Source organism: Amaranthus tricolor, chromosome 6 (assembly GCF_026212465.1).
Source record: "Amaranthus tricolor cultivar Red isolate AtriRed21 chromosome 6, ASM2621246v1, whole genome shotgun sequence".
Taxonomy (NCBI): Eukaryota; Viridiplantae; Streptophyta; class Magnoliopsida; order Caryophyllales; family Amaranthaceae; genus Amaranthus; species Amaranthus tricolor.
The window spans coordinates 6,210,677-6,226,189 of NC_080052.1; the positions used below are offsets into that span (position 1 = coordinate 6,210,677).

General features: G+C 32.5%; 3 protein-coding genes across 4 annotated transcripts in view; all 3 read left to right on the forward strand.

The window, feature by feature from the left end:
• Positions 1–8,865, forward strand: part of LOC130815220 (protein transport protein SEC24 B-like) — a 39,685-nt gene extending 30,820 nt beyond the window's left edge. For both annotated transcript variants that reach the window (XM_057681608.1, XM_057681607.1), the window contains 10 exons: positions 3,296–3,415; positions 3,558–3,626; positions 5,050–5,127; positions 5,303–5,441; positions 5,703–5,873; positions 6,002–6,147; positions 6,409–6,588; positions 7,234–7,322; positions 7,442–7,473; positions 8,596–8,865. In XM_057681608.1, the coding sequence (XP_057537591.1) occupies positions 3,296–3,415; positions 3,558–3,626; positions 5,050–5,127; positions 5,303–5,441; positions 5,703–5,873; positions 6,002–6,147; positions 6,409–6,588; positions 7,234–7,322; positions 7,442–7,473; positions 8,596–8,702 (1,131 nt within the window). In that variant the 3' untranslated portion in view covers positions 8,703–8,865. The remainder of the gene's footprint in view (positions 1–3,295; positions 3,416–3,557; positions 3,627–5,049; positions 5,128–5,302; positions 5,442–5,702; positions 5,874–6,001; positions 6,148–6,408; positions 6,589–7,233; positions 7,323–7,441; positions 7,474–8,595) is intronic.
• A 1,974-nt stretch (positions 8,866–10,839) lies between these two features.
• LOC130815221 (ribulose bisphosphate carboxylase large chain-like) lies at positions 10,840–11,872 on the forward strand. The gene has a single exon (XM_057681609.1). It carries the CDS (start codon positions 10,965–10,967, stop codon positions 11,853–11,855), a length of 891 nt encoding a protein of 296 aa, XP_057537592.1. The 5' UTR covers positions 10,840–10,964; the 3' UTR covers positions 11,856–11,872.
• Positions 11,873–12,275: 403 nt separating this feature from the next.
• Positions 12,276–12,911, forward strand: LOC130815502 (photosystem I P700 chlorophyll a apoprotein A2-like). The gene has a single exon (XM_057681994.1). It carries the CDS (start codon positions 12,276–12,278, stop codon positions 12,909–12,911), a length of 636 nt encoding a protein of 211 aa, XP_057537977.1.
• The last annotated feature ends 2,602 nt before the right edge of the window (positions 12,912–15,513 follow it).

Here is a 15,513-nt window from a genome sequence, read left to right on the forward strand (position 1 = left end):
ATGATGTTATTGCTTGCATCAGTGTCATCGCTTCATGAATTGCCTACCAGAAAAAAGATGTGCTTTGTTATCGTTATTCAAGTGTTTGTAAATTATTCTTTTGATTAAAGGTTACTCCCTTCGTCCCTCTCAATTTGCCCCATTTTCTATTTTAGTTTGTCTTACTAATTTGGTCTCATTTCTATTTTGGGGCATGATCACACCAGTTTTGCTCTCTATATTCTCTCTTATTTCAAAATAACCTTACCACTTTGCCCTACTATATCCAACTTCTTAATCTTCGCGTCAATAGGGGAAAATGGTAAGGATAGAGGAGTATATCTAATCTTTTCTCATATTTTGTATAAAAGTAGGATATGAACTTTCATGACTAATATATGATACAATTTATCTTTTTTGGGGTTGAGTTGTCTTAATGTGTTCAATGGTTCAGTGAGCAGATAATCGCCAAAACGGTAGATTAAAGGGTTTTATAATGGATGTTGTCGTGTAACTAAAATATATATTTTTTTTCAGCTAGTATTCAGAGAGCGGCGCCTCTCCTGAGAGACCGTCTTTATAAGAGACGACCCTTCAGGTCCAGGCCCAAAAATTAAAAGAAAGAAAAAAAAATCTAAAAAACTGACGCGCACGGTTGAGTCTATTTGGAGTGGGTGTTATAACCTATTGAAGTTGGTGTTATAACCTATTGAAGTTGGTGATATAACCTATTAAAGTTGGTATTTGGAGTTGGTGTTATGACCAATTAAAGTTGGTATTATAACCTATTTGGAGATACCAACTTTAATTGATTATAATAAAAACTCTAACAGGTTATAATACAAACTTCAATAGGTAATAATACCAACTCCAAATAGGATTACACAGTGCGCATTTTTTTTATATTTTTTTTTTCTAAGTAATGATGGGCTGGCCCATTTGAGACGCGTCTCTTATAAAGACGGTCTCAAGTAAGAATTTTGTGTTCAGAGAGACCGTCTCTTATAGAGACGACTCTCTAGGCCCAACCCACTAACAATTTACAATTTAAAAAAAAAAAGAAAAACTTAAAAACAAACGCGCGCGCTATAACCTGTTTTTACCTATTTGAAATTGATGTTTTACTCTATCGAAGTTGGTATGTTAACCGATTCGAGTTGGTATTTTAACCTATTAAATTTGGTATTTAGAGTTGGTATTTTAACTTGTTAAGTTGTTTTAACCTATTAAGTTGTCACCTATTAGAGTTGGTGTTTAAACATGTTGTAATAGTTGGTTATAAATCACCAACTTCAACAAGTTTAAAATACGAACTTTAATACATCAAATACCATCTTCAATAGGTTAAAACACCAACTCAATTAAGTCAAAATAACAAAAGCAGCATAAATACCAACTTAAATAGGTTAGAATATTAACTTTGACAGGATAAAATACCAACTTCAATAGGTTAAAATACCAACTTCAATATGTTAACAACATAACAAGTACACCACTCCAAATAGGTAAAAATACTAACTTTAATATGTTAAATCACCAACTCAAATAGGTTCAAATACCAACTTCAATAGGTTAAAATACTAATTTCAATATGTTAAAAGACTAACTTAAATAAGTTAAAATACCAACTTAAGCAGGTTTAAATACCAACTTTAATAAGTTAAAATACTAATTTCAATATATTAAAAGACCTAACTTAAATAAGTTAAAATACCAACTTAAACAAGTTTAAATACCAACTTTAATAAGTTAAAATACTAACTTTAATAGATTAACAACTTAACAAGTTAAAACACCAAATCCAAATAGATTAACATACCAACTTTAATAGGTTAAAACACCAATTCAAATACGTTAAAATACCAATTTCAATAGTTTAAAACCCCGACTTCAAATATGATAAAACGCGCGTTTATTTTGAAGTTATTTTTTTTTTCTAATAATATATTCGCAGGCCCAAATGGACGTGTCTCTCAAAGAGACTGTCTCTTACAACAATTTGTGAATTTTTTTAGAGAATGCGATTTTTTGAAAGAACTAGTTCATAATTTGTTATAGAATAGTGTTATGCAATGATATGGCCTCGAATTTATTCCATGTTTATAATATTCTTGTAGAATTTGGTTAGGAAATATTTTAGGTGTTCTCCTAACAAGTCTTGTAAAATGAACTGTTTGTTTTTGTAGGATGGTATAGAAATCTGTTGTGTGCTTTTTGATGTTAGAATCGAATGTCATGGAGTAATAGGAAGTTGTCAAAATTTTGAGAGGGAGGATTGAATTGTCTGAAGCCATATGAGATTTGCAGTAGGAATACAACACCAGTAACATTTTCTTTATTCATTTTTTAGCTGTAAATTATGTTTGATTTTAAGGATTTCTTAGAACACTATCAATGTTTAAGTTAATTCTATAATGCACATTATAATGATTTTAGTATAACACATCAAAAACAATTTTTGAAGGAGCCCCATTTTTTAAAATTATTGAAAAATAACCAAGGCCCCCAAAACGTTTGCTCCGCTCCTGGTTACTATCTCTACAAATTTACTGCTCTTGAAGAACTATATGTTTGGAGGCTTCATATATCTACGTTGTGTACTTTATGTCCTCTGATATGTAAGTAGCACATAGAGGAAGTAGTCTCTTTCTGCATTGTAGGTTTTTATCTTTGTGCTATTGGAGGGGAAATGTAGAATATATTGAACTCTGTGTCCTCTTCTGGGGTATCTGCAATTACAAATTTACGGTGGTTTAGGCGAGAGGATAAATCAGCATAAGTGTCTCTCTGGAATGTAGTACATTTATTCTATGGTGGATATGATACACTATCTTTGAGTAAAGCTTTTCCATTTTGGTTTATTCTATGTGTCTTTGTTGATGGGTTTATTTGCTTCCCTGTAGGCACATGTAGATGGTCAACAGTTTAATTTACAAAATTGTAGTATATCACCTTTGTTTTGATTGGTTCATAAGTTCTTTTGTAGTTTCTTGAGCCTACTTCTCTTTGACGTTTTTTTTATGGTAAATCAGTGCCTATTTAAATGCAACTAGTCTCAAAATGGTTTTACACTTACTTAAAGGTCATTTCCAGAAAAATCATATAATCTTGTTTTAGAGGTCATTCATGCAATCAGTTGTGAGTAGTTAGTATCACGCATATATCAAAATTTATTCTATCAATTCTCTGATTTGTGACATGGATATTCCATTAAGCACACCTTTTTTTCGTCAATTTTAAGTTGTATTCTACATTTACATGATGTATAGTTTTGTTGTGATATAACTTGCATTCATTTTCTCCTACCCATTTTCAGGTGTATTACTACCATCCCTTCTCAGCTGTCTCTGATACAGCCAAGCTTTATAATGATCTTAGATGGAATGTGACTAGACCACAAGGTTTTGAAGCAGTTATGCGTGTAAGGTGCAGCCAGGTATGTCACGCTTGGTGCTTCTACACTTTCTTTATTGCAAACCTGTTATGAGACCTAAATCATGCCCATGATTAGGTCCATGTCTATGGTACACAATGAGCATCTATTTATATTTTTCGTTGTGATCAATAAATTTTTGTAGGGTATACAAGTTCAAGAGTACTCAGGAAATTTCTGCAAACGTATTCCAACTGATGTGGATCTTCCGGCGGTTTGTATCTTTTCTAAAATTTTTCTTTTTTGGGAAGAGATGTTGTATCTTACATAGAAGCACAAATGTGATGTTAGTTTTCTAAAGAAGAAATGATCATATTGTATGATAGACGAAACTTTGAAGATTTTTTTACATTATATTCCATCACCCCAATGTCATCAAAGGACTCCAATTAGGTGGGAATAGGGGTGTTAGATGTATACAGTCGTACCCTTATAATCTAAAGGTTGTCTTAGGTTGACCCTTATCATTCAAATTTCAAAACTAATAATTGAACTACAAACCATGAAATGTTTCTGATCAAATTCATGAATAATTACTTGCATCAAATATTCACATAAATAGGATATCCCAGTGGTATAATATCATTTGATTTTATTTAAATTGGGGAACATAGTGGGATACCTTTGATCTCATATATTACTTACCTTTTTGTTCCCAGTCTAGACCTAGGTTATAGAATCCCTTAGATGGTGAATATATTATTTTATTAGATGGTGAATATATTATTTTATCATCGATGAATTTGATGGAGGAAAAATGAGGATCATAAGCATTATAAAAATATTAAAATAAGTTAGTGGAAAAAATACGGAGACCATAACTAATAAAAAATATTTTAATAAAGTTCATGTGGGGACCTTAAAGCAATAAAAAAAAAGTTAAAATGAAGTTTATAAATGTGTCGGAACATGAACAAGGTTATTTATGTCCCATATTTGTGATTAAATAGAAAAAGTCTTAATGGAATCACCCAAAATGTCAAATGAGAACAACTTTTAAGAAACGGGTGGGAGTAGTAATTAGGTTCAATTTACATCTTTATGACACGATAATAAAGCACATCATGTATTAGATGTTTATATGTTAAAATTCCCATCAACCCTTATGATATTAAGTTTTTTCTTTTGCTACTATTCATGCCTAGTGAAATTATGTCCTTGTGCATCTTTTTAAGAAATTAAACTGCTAGCGAATGTTACTGACTGAACACCTCTGGAGAATCTGCTATCTATTGAGCAAATCTTTTGATACAATATACTATCTGCTGGTCTTCCTTTATCTTCATATTGTTTCAGAATGCTGTATGTCACGTTTTCATTTGTGTAAATTGAATAACAGCAATCGGCGTTCCTTTTTGGAACATTCGGTCTTTTTTCCATTAATTAATTTTTCAGCGAGAAATGGTTCTTTTTTGTAAGAACATATTTTTATACTTAGAGGTGTTGCATGAGTGCGGCCAAAGAGTCCCTCGGTTCGGGAAAGATGATGAATTCTCTAGAAAAACCCTAGTAGTTAAAAACATTAAAAAAAACTACAAGATTGACTGCTTTCTGCTTTCTGCTTTCTGCAGCCTCTTTTGCCCTTTCCTCACTATTTGAATGTTCAATTCTTCACCTGAGCTTCTCTCTTAATGCAGATTGACTGTGACAAGGCTCTCATGGTATCTCTTAAACATGATGATAAACTACAAGATGGCGCAGAATGTGCTTTCCAGGTTCGATGATGACAGAATAGAATGATACTGATTCCCAAAACGAACTTCTCTGATCATATGTGTCCTCAGATCATGAAATAATTTCTTGCAATTATAGTTTACGGTGTTAAATTGTTCACTTTTCTCTATATTAAAATCAGTAAATGTGAACATTATTTGTGTTTTATCAATGTAGTGTGCACTTCTCTATACCACTGTTTATGGGCAACGAAGAATTCGTGTTAGCACCCTTTCTCTTCAATGCACAAGCATTTTGAGTACCCTGTTTCGCTCAGCTGACTTAGATACGCAATTTGCATGTTTCATGAAGCAAGGTATGCTCAATTTTATCAAACCGTAGAGCTACATGATATATGATTCATGTGATCATGACTATTATTGAAATTTTAAATGTATCTCTCTGGTCTTGAATTGGTGATAAACCTATTTTATTTAATTTTATGATAAAATGAATATTGTATTGCTTCCTCTGTTATTTCACATAGCTCATTATTGGCGTGTTGTATTGTTCACAAATGTTTGCTTAAATGTTTGTCAAAGATAATGAACCGTTATTTTTTGTATGTTTATTTAAGCTGCTGTTGGAGTTCCGACCACTCCACTCTTACAAATCAGGGAGCAGGTGACAAATCATTGTGTCAACATTCTGCATTCTTATAGAAAGTTCTGCTCAAATTTATCTGCATCATCAGCTGGCCAGCTTATTCTTCCAGAGGCACTCAAGCTTTTGCCTCTGTATACTTTAGGTAATTTTTTACGCTCCTCTTAAGTCATGTACACAAGAATTAGAAATCCCATCATGTAAACATGATGCTTATTAGTATTTGGCCAAATGTGTATGATGCTATTTGCTCTCGGGAATGTTTCTTTTCAGCATTAATCAAAAGCACTGGGTTGCGGAATGATGGGCGTGTAGACGATCGCTCCTTCTGGTTAAACTATGCCTCTCCCGTGTCTACTCCATTGGCAGTCCCACTGGTGTATCCTAGGATGTTCTCTGTCCATGATCTTGTATCCAGGGTATGATTGATATCGTTTCATTATTTTTTGTTCTCTAGTGACATTATATGCATATAAAACTCTCACTTTCTCCTTGATTTTTATAATTTAAGAATGAAAAGATTGAATTGGAAAAAATCATAATTCAATTTGGAATATTTTAATTTCTTTCTGCCTTTATTTATTAATAACATATTATTTATAATAGAGAATTGGCGTGTAAGAGAATGTTAACAATTTCATATGCAATCATGTGAATTTTTATTAAATTCAATTATGTAGGAGTCAGACAGTTCCATAATTCCTTCTGTCATCCCGCTCTCTAGTGAGCATGTGAATGATGAAGGGATTTATCTTCTTGAAAATGGGGAGGATGCCTTGGTCTATGTTGGGAATTCTGTGGATCCTAGTATTTTACAATCTGTGTTTGGTACAACCTCAATTGATGAAGTACCAATTCAGGTATATTATTTTCATCTTTTTATTTGAGTTGATTTGATAGGTTTTTTTATGTACTCCTCAATTTGTTACATTGGTTAAAAAGAACTCTCATTGAAACCACGATGTAGCAAATTGAGAGTACCGGACAAGTATTTTCTACTTGGAATTGTTATATTATTATAATCCAAAGAGAGGATATAAAGTAAATGTAGCATCATTAATACTCCTCCGCCCCTTTGAGTTTGCTACTGAAAGTGACATGTTGTGAGTGGAAATGTCACTTTTAGTAGCAATCTAATGGGACAGAGGGAGTACTTGCGTATTTTTTTAATGTAACAATAATAATAGTTTCTCCTATGTTTCGACCACTCTAATAAGTTCTTGTGGTGATCTATATTGATTTTTGTATGAGGATATAAAGTAAATGTAGCATCATTAATACTCCTCCGCCCCTTTGAGTTTGCTACTGAAAGTGACTTGTGAGGGGAAATGTCACTTTCAGTGGCAAACTAAAGGGACAGAGTACTTGTGTGTTTCATTAGTAACAATATTTTCTCCTATGTTCGTACCACTCTGATAAGTTCTTGTGGTAATCTATATTGATTTTTGTATGAGGTATTTTTAATATTTTGACCAGTATATCTTACTGACTCTATTCTTCTTTAGTTTGTGTTGCAGCAATTTGATAATCCACTATCCAAGAAGTTAAATGAGGTAGTAAATGAGATAAGACGACAACGGTGTTCCTATCTCCGGTATGCCTGTTTATGGATATCTTTCTAGTTCTTTCAAATATCATAGGAATCTTGTTTTACACTTAATTGTATGATCTTTGGTTCTAAGATTGGCGTTTTTAATCCTTTTGCTTCTGCAGCTTCAGGTTGTGCAGGAAAGGCGATGCTTTAGGTAACCTCATTGAACTCTCTGAATCTTATTACCTCTTTACCTTTAGTTTTTCTTAAAACTCATCTTAATTTGTTTTTCCTCGCTTGCATTCAACAAAATGGGATATTATTCTAATAGATGAAGCATTAGTGCACAACCTCTTACACTTGTGTAGCTTAGAAAGTCTTTTTCTTATGATCCAATCTTATTATTCATTCTTTGTCTAATTAATAGTTAAGTAGCTTTTTGTCCCATGCAGTCCGTAGAGAGCTACATAGGATTAGAATTAGTATAAAAGGAAATATGGATATAAGATATGTAGTTGTGAGCAACGAGACATGAAGTGGTCAATTATTTTTGTTAATTAGCCTATTCAATAGACATTATTGTTGTGAATTTGCGTACTAAACGAATTTGATTCTCAAAAAAAGGTTTCATAAACTAACTCCGCCAGAGGTTCAAGAGTCCAAGTCGGATCAGTCAATGTACATGAATTTGAGTCGTCTTATTCGTAGTTGAAAATAAAGTATGGCATTTGTTTGGAGTTAATTAGGAGTATGCAAAATTGATGAGTCTGACTCGTTATCCCTAGTCTAACCTGGCTATGTCAAATGTTTGGCATGTCTTGTCTCCGAATAGGCCGCACAGAATTACCTCATGTGTGTGACCTAGGGGCTACATGACTTTATTCTCCTCGTTGTCCTTCCATGTCGTCTTTGACAAATTAACTTCTCTCTGTTATTGGTAGCAAGATCAATGCCTAAGTTAACATTTATTAGTCTACTGCTATTAAATGACTCTCACTTAAGCTCTCACCTACATAGGGTTTGGAATGGTTGGTGCTTAATTAAAACGTTAACACAAAAACGGTCTTTTGTAACATATATAATTACGCTGAGGGTGTAAGGCTGTGAGCCGATATGTACACACATCGTAGCTACTTAAAATGTCATCTAATATACGGGTCGGTATTTACCGTATATGAGAATGGGATAGCCAACGGTTCGTAGAGAAATACTTGCGCTAAACATATACAACTATGATTTTGTATTCAATAAAGAATTTTACTAAAATAAATTTGGCTTGTTTATGTAAAATCCCCGACTTTAGATTTTTGACGATTTTGTCTGTTTGACACTTCAGGAATGTTGTTCTTCTCATATATGGTGGAAGATAAAAGCCCGATGGGTCTCTCGTATGTTGAGTTTTTGGTCCATATCCATCGACAGATTCAAGGTAAAATGACTTGAGAATAATTATGTAACCGTTTTTTAACAAGTATAGGGAATTACAGAATTAGCTAGTGACCATGGATTTAAATGGTTATACAAACCAAATTATCGCTTTGAATTGAGGTATCATAGATCTTTTCTCAATATGAATTTTGAATAACTATTTTTCCCTTTTTTGTAATGTTCTATGTTTGATGTGAATAATAATTTTTGTATATTGATTTTGTTGATATGCATATTTAAAGAAATTAATGCTTAAAAATTACTTTGGAACTATGCAAAAAGTAAAATTGAAGAACCAAAGAGAACCGAGGGAGTCATTGGAATATATCTTAAATTCCCTTACCAACTCACTTAACTTGATCCAAATCTGCTTCGGATAACACTACATTAAAAGCATATATAATCGATTTGGGTTTGAAATTTTTTGTTTATATTATTGTTTAACACTTGATCCTAAGTTCTACACTTCTGCATTAATGTTCATATAGTTGATGGGCTTTGAACATGCCATAGATTTTGTCGAATTATTGGAGTTATGACAGTCTGACAGATGATGGAAAAAAGTGGTTTCTAATAGACTTTTAATAGCAAACATCTGCAACATTAAATAAATAAAAGAGTTACATATTTATCGAGTCATTTTGCTATAGTTTATAGTGATTTTACTATGGAAAAGCAATTCTTCAAACAGCTGTTTCTAGTTTGAGAAGAAAGAATTTGGTTTTTAAGCTTGATTTGTCATTTGGATGGGAGAGCTGGATATTTGAGGTTCGTTTTTCTTTGTTCGATAGACGATAGGTGGTTTCACGGTCGCAATTTTTGCATCAGACGCTTGCAAATTTGACGTTTATATGGAATGCTAACAAATTAAACGTCAATTATTTAACAATCGGTATACATCTGGATTTTTCAATAGAATGATATCCATAACCTACCCTCACAAGATTTCATGAGCTGAACTAGTGTACTAGTTGTCATATGTAGAGCATTTAGGAGTTTTGAGTACCACTTCCAATTAGGGATACTAATGGTTCGAGTCTAACTAGAATCAGACCCTGAACCTATTTTTTTCTTTTGTGTGGATCCAAATTCAGACCCAACCTTTATCGAAATATTGAATAAAATGAGTTTTTAAATAAATTCTCAAAATAAACTTTGAAAAATTTTAATTCCACAAAAATATGTCTCCGTGTCTGAGTCTAAGGAGAGGGCTAATTCGCTGTTAATAACAGCAAGTAAGAGAAAAAAATTAGCACGACTTTGTTATTACTAATAATGAACAAAAAAGAAGACAATATCGTAATGTTTGAAGTAACCAAAAATAATTCATTTATTTGTTCGTTGTTGATAACATTAAACTAACTTTTTCTTAGATTTTTTGTTTGTTGTAACAGCGAGTAAATACTTGACCTTAGCTTAGCTTAGGCATAAAGACGCTTATTTTGGGAATTAAAATTTTCCGAAGCTTATTTTGAAAATTGTTTTTGATGATGATAAGCTTAGTAATTTCAATTTTCACGTTTATCACTCTTAATTGGCAATATTCATGGGTTGGATTAAAATTTGGTCTAATGCGGCTCTAGGGATGTACCGTAGACCTAGTTAAGCACTAGGAGTTGCATATGCAACCCCATTAAAAAAAATTCGTGAGAGTAGTATCTAGGGTTTGAACCCACAACTTACTACTAAATATGAATAATTAATTCCACTTCAAAACCACTAAATTACATTATTCACATTTGATAATTTATAACTTTATCATGATTAATACTTTATTATAGCAATTGCAGTTAATGATTATTAAAAGAAAGAAATGTTTGGACTGTTCATTTCCTTCTTCCAACCACTTCATCCTTCATTGAAATTGCTTGAACGAAAAGAATTGTAAGATCTGAACAGTGAAGTTTTTTATTTGCTTATGCACTTGGTAATAAATGATAAGTTGTATTATCCTGAAGAAAGTTCTCTTGTTTGTATAAAAAAATTGAAAACCCAAATAATGAAATGTGTGCATGATGAGAATTAGTTTTAAAAAAACGTATAGTCAAGAATTATTAATTCTTTAAATTGACGGCTTAGTGTTTCTGCTTTGTATCTATACAAAGTTTTGACATTTCTTATTCAACCAAATCTAATTTTTGGTATCAAGATTTTTGACATTTCTTATTCTTTTATGAAAGATTCTTGTAAAAGGTTTTCTTAAGGCCGAATTTATGTCGAGTAGACCTTGTTGCTTTGTTGTAAAAAATTTAAAATTGAATTTGTAGGGAGGGACTTATGTCACCACAAACAGAGACTAAAGCAAGTGTTGGATTTAAAGCTGGTGTTAAATATTGCCGATTGACTTATTATACTCCTGAGTATGAAACCCTAGATACTGATATCTTGGCAGCATTCCGAGTAACTCCTCAACCTGGAGTTCCACCTGAAGAAGCGGGGGCTGCAGTAGCTGCCGAATCTTCTACTGGTACATGGACAAGTGTATGGACCGACGGACTTACCAGTCTTGATCGTTACAAAGGACGATGCTACAACATCGAGCCCATTGCTGGAGAAGAAAATCAATATATTTGTTATGTAGCGTATCCTTTAGACCTTTTTGAAGAAGGTTCTGTTACTAACATGTTTACTTCCATTGTGGGTAACGTATTTGGGTTCAAAGCTTTGCGTGCTCTACGTTTGGAAGATTTGCGAATCCCTGTTGCTTATGTCAAAACTTTCCAAGGCCCGCCTCACAGTATCCAGGTTGAAAGAGATAAATTGAACAAGTATGGTCGTCCCCTATTGGGATGCACTATTAAACCCAAATTGGGGTTATCCGCTAAAAACTATGGTCGAGCATGTTATGAATGTCTTCGTGGTGGACTTGATTTTACCAAAGATGATGAAAACGTGAATTCCCAGCCGTTCATGCGTTGGAGAGACCGTTTCCTATTATGTGCCGAAGCTGTTTATAAATCACAAGCCGAAACAGGTGAAATCAAAGGGCATTATTTGAATGCTACCGCAGGTACTTGCGAAGAAATGATAAAAAGAGCTGTATTTGCTAGAGAGTTGGGAGTTCCAATCGTAATGCATGACTACTTAACAGGTGGATTCACTGCAAATACTAGCTTGTCTCAGTATTGCCGAGACAATGGTCTACTTCTTCACATCCACCCGACGTAGCAAATCCTTGAGTCAAAATAGCACTTGGCGCAGTTATTGCACTTAACGAATTTTTATCTTTTTTTAAAAAATATGGAATCAAATGACTAAGCTAGAAACTCCAGGAAAGGAAGATTAATGATTCATATAGATCACTTAATGGTAAACGTTTCCAATAAACCCAACGAGTAATTAATAATCCTGTTAGACAGAAAAAAGTAACTATCATGCCGTTTTCGAATGAATTATATAGTCCTACTTTTTCATTGACTAATAAAGTGATCAAATGTAGTATAATTACAACGGAAACCGTTGAAAAGGAAATATGAGTTAAAATATGCTCTAAAGTGGAAAAAATCATAATATAAAATTAAAAAAAAATGCATTTTCATTATTTATTATAGGTTATAGGACTGTTGAAATTTTTTAAGAATTTCAACAATGTCATGCCGCCACTCGGACTCGAACCGAGATACTCATACTCCTCCAGGGGGACGATTGGGACGCGGGCATAAGGGTCTTTATGATACAATCAACAATTCGATTCATTTTCAATTAGGACTTGCCTTAGCCTCTTTAGGTGTTATAACTTCCTTGGTAGCCCAACACATGTATTCTTTACCTGCTTATGCGTTCATAGCACAAGACTTTACGACTCAAGCTGCGTTATATACGCATCATCAATACATTGCAGGGTTCATTATGACAGGAGCTTTTGCTCATGGAGCTATATTTTTCATTAGAGATTACAATCCGGAACAGAATAAAGATAATGTATTGGCAAGAATGTTAGACCATAAAGAAGCTATCATATCCCATTTAAGTTGGGCCAGTCTCTTTTTAGGGTTCCATACTTTGGGTCATTATGTTCATAATGATGTCATGCTTGCTTTTGGTACTCCAGAAAAACAAATTTTGATCGAACCCATATTTGCTCAATGGATACAATCCGCTCATGGTAAAACTTCGTATGGGTTCGATGTACTTTTATCCGCAACAAGCGGCCCGGCATTCAATGCTGGTCGAAGTATATGGTTGCCTGGCTGGTTAAATGCTGTTAATGAGAATAGTAAATAAATGGTATGAGAATCAAGACACTTTTATTAAGCTCGAAACTCCATATTTAAATCCCAAATTCGCCACTGTCCGGCTCCGTACCAAGTTTGGATCATCTCTACGTTAAATAATATTAGACTCATATTAAGATTCACTGGGTCTAAAAAATTAAATTTACTACATTAAATAAGACAATTTTCATGAGCTCAATCATAAAAGTATTAAAAATTTACAATAAAAAAATAAAAATAAAAATAAAAACTATTCAAAACACAAAAAAATGCATAAACATAGTTCTGTCTCTTTAATTGAGTTAACAAAAAGAACTAAACTGTCTCATCCACTTTCACCGTCAATATTAAATTACATAATTGAGAATTTCGTTAACATTATGATCAAATATCTTTGCTAGCAAAGTTAAAAAGGAAATAAGATTTCAACGCAAGCAATGTTTTCTGAAATTAATGATTATTATCAAATATCATTTTTGTGATCAGAGAGTTTTTTCAGAAAAAGCTAGAATCAAAAGAAATATTAAAATTTTAATATATAAAAAATAGGACGTAATGAAAAAGATGACGATCTTTAACAATGAAAAAAAAATTTTAAATGAATTTCCTAGTCTAACACTTTTGAAAAATGATTTTTTTAAACCTATCAACTATCACACATAGGGGTGGTCATGATTCGGGTTTGGATCAGGTTTGATCGAACTCGGACTTGAATTTAGACCCATTAATTTTTAGGGGATCCATAACGGACCTAGACTCGGGTTTGAAAATTTTAAACCCAGATTCAGACCAGTCAGAACTGTGGGTCTAGGGTACTAAATGAGTCTTAATTTAATTATTCTTTCTTAATTTTTTTTATATTTTAAAGGTTTCGTTAGTACTAGGTCTTTAAGTAGTATACAAGTCTAAATTGAGTCCTATAAATATAAAAGTGGGTTTAGAATAAATTTAAAATCAATTTTAGGTTATATAATAGGTCGGGTTTATATTGAGTTTCACGAGTTTGGGTCTTGAATGGCCCCAAAAAGAGTCTAGATCAAGTCTCGGCAATAAGACCCTAAACCTAAACTCAAATTCAGACCCATTTATTTTTTTGACCTAAAATCATATTTAGATCTGTTGGTTCTAAAATAGACCCAAACCCTAAAAATAAGGGTGGGTCTTGGACGGGTTTAATAAGGTATTAGACCTATAAACGTCCCTGATTCACACTTTAAATTTCTTAGTTTTTGTGCGAGAGAGAGACAACCACACAAGATGGATACAAATCTTTATAAAATGCATTGAGAAAAGCTTAAGCTAAATTAATTGGATGGATGTGATGTGTTCCTATAAAAAGATTCTAAATTTATCTCTAACTATAGATTAGTTATGATAAACAATGTGTGTATTGTGTTGAGCCTTTCTATTATAGTCTTTTGTGACATGAGTCTGAGTGGAGGGACTTCAATTTACACCAGAGCATCTTAATCACAAGTTTTGCACAACAGTGACTATATTAAATACATTATCTCTGAGAGACCTGATCTAATTTAAGTTAATTTTAAAAAAACGTGACGTACATGAGTGAGTAGAATGTGAAAATTCACATAATATATTTGGGGTTATAACATAATATATTTAGTGTTATACCAGTAGATATTTAGGAGTTATAACATAATTTATTTGAGGTTATAAAATAATATATTTGAAGTTATCACAATATATATATATATATATATATATATATATATATATATATATATATATATATATATATATATATATATAAATATAATATATATATATATATATATATATATATATATATATATATATATATTATATTTATATAATATATATATATATATATATATATATATATATATATATATATATATATATATATATATATATATATATATATATATATATATATATATATGTTTTTGGTTATAACATATTATATTTTGGGTTATAACCTAATATATAGTTGGGTATATAATGGTTTGTGTTTCAGGGTAAAAACAAATGTGGAATGAGCAACCGGAGCCAAGTACCCATTCCTTACTATAAACCACTCCCCTATCAACTAGTAGAGCCTCATCATAGTCATCATCACCAACAAAGCCTAGAGCGGCACGCCTGTTACTCTCATTCTCATTTTCCTACCATCCCTTAAGTTTTTCATTCTCTTAAGGTCCTCTTTAAAGTCTTTGCACATCATTTATATATGCCCCTTGTTCTTACAATGTAACACTCTTTGTCATTAAGGTCACCCCTCTCATGAGACTTACCCCTTCTTTGATATCTTTTGTCCTTGGTTCTCCCTCTATTAGAACCCTCACTAAACAAGCCATCCCCAACACTCTTCTTTTCTTCCCTCTCTTTTCTTTCTCAACGTCGCTAATGCTTGATCAAGAGTGATAGAATCTCTACCTATGAGCAAAGTTTGGACTATGTTACTATAGTCCTTAGGAAGTGAAGCCAATAGGAGGCTTGCTCCGCATCCGTCAATTTCTCATCCGCATTTAACAATTGACATACCATCTTGTAAAATGTGTTAATGTGGTCTTGCATTGTTGTATCTTTATCCTTCATGAGTTGATACAAATCCCACCTCAAGCAAAGTT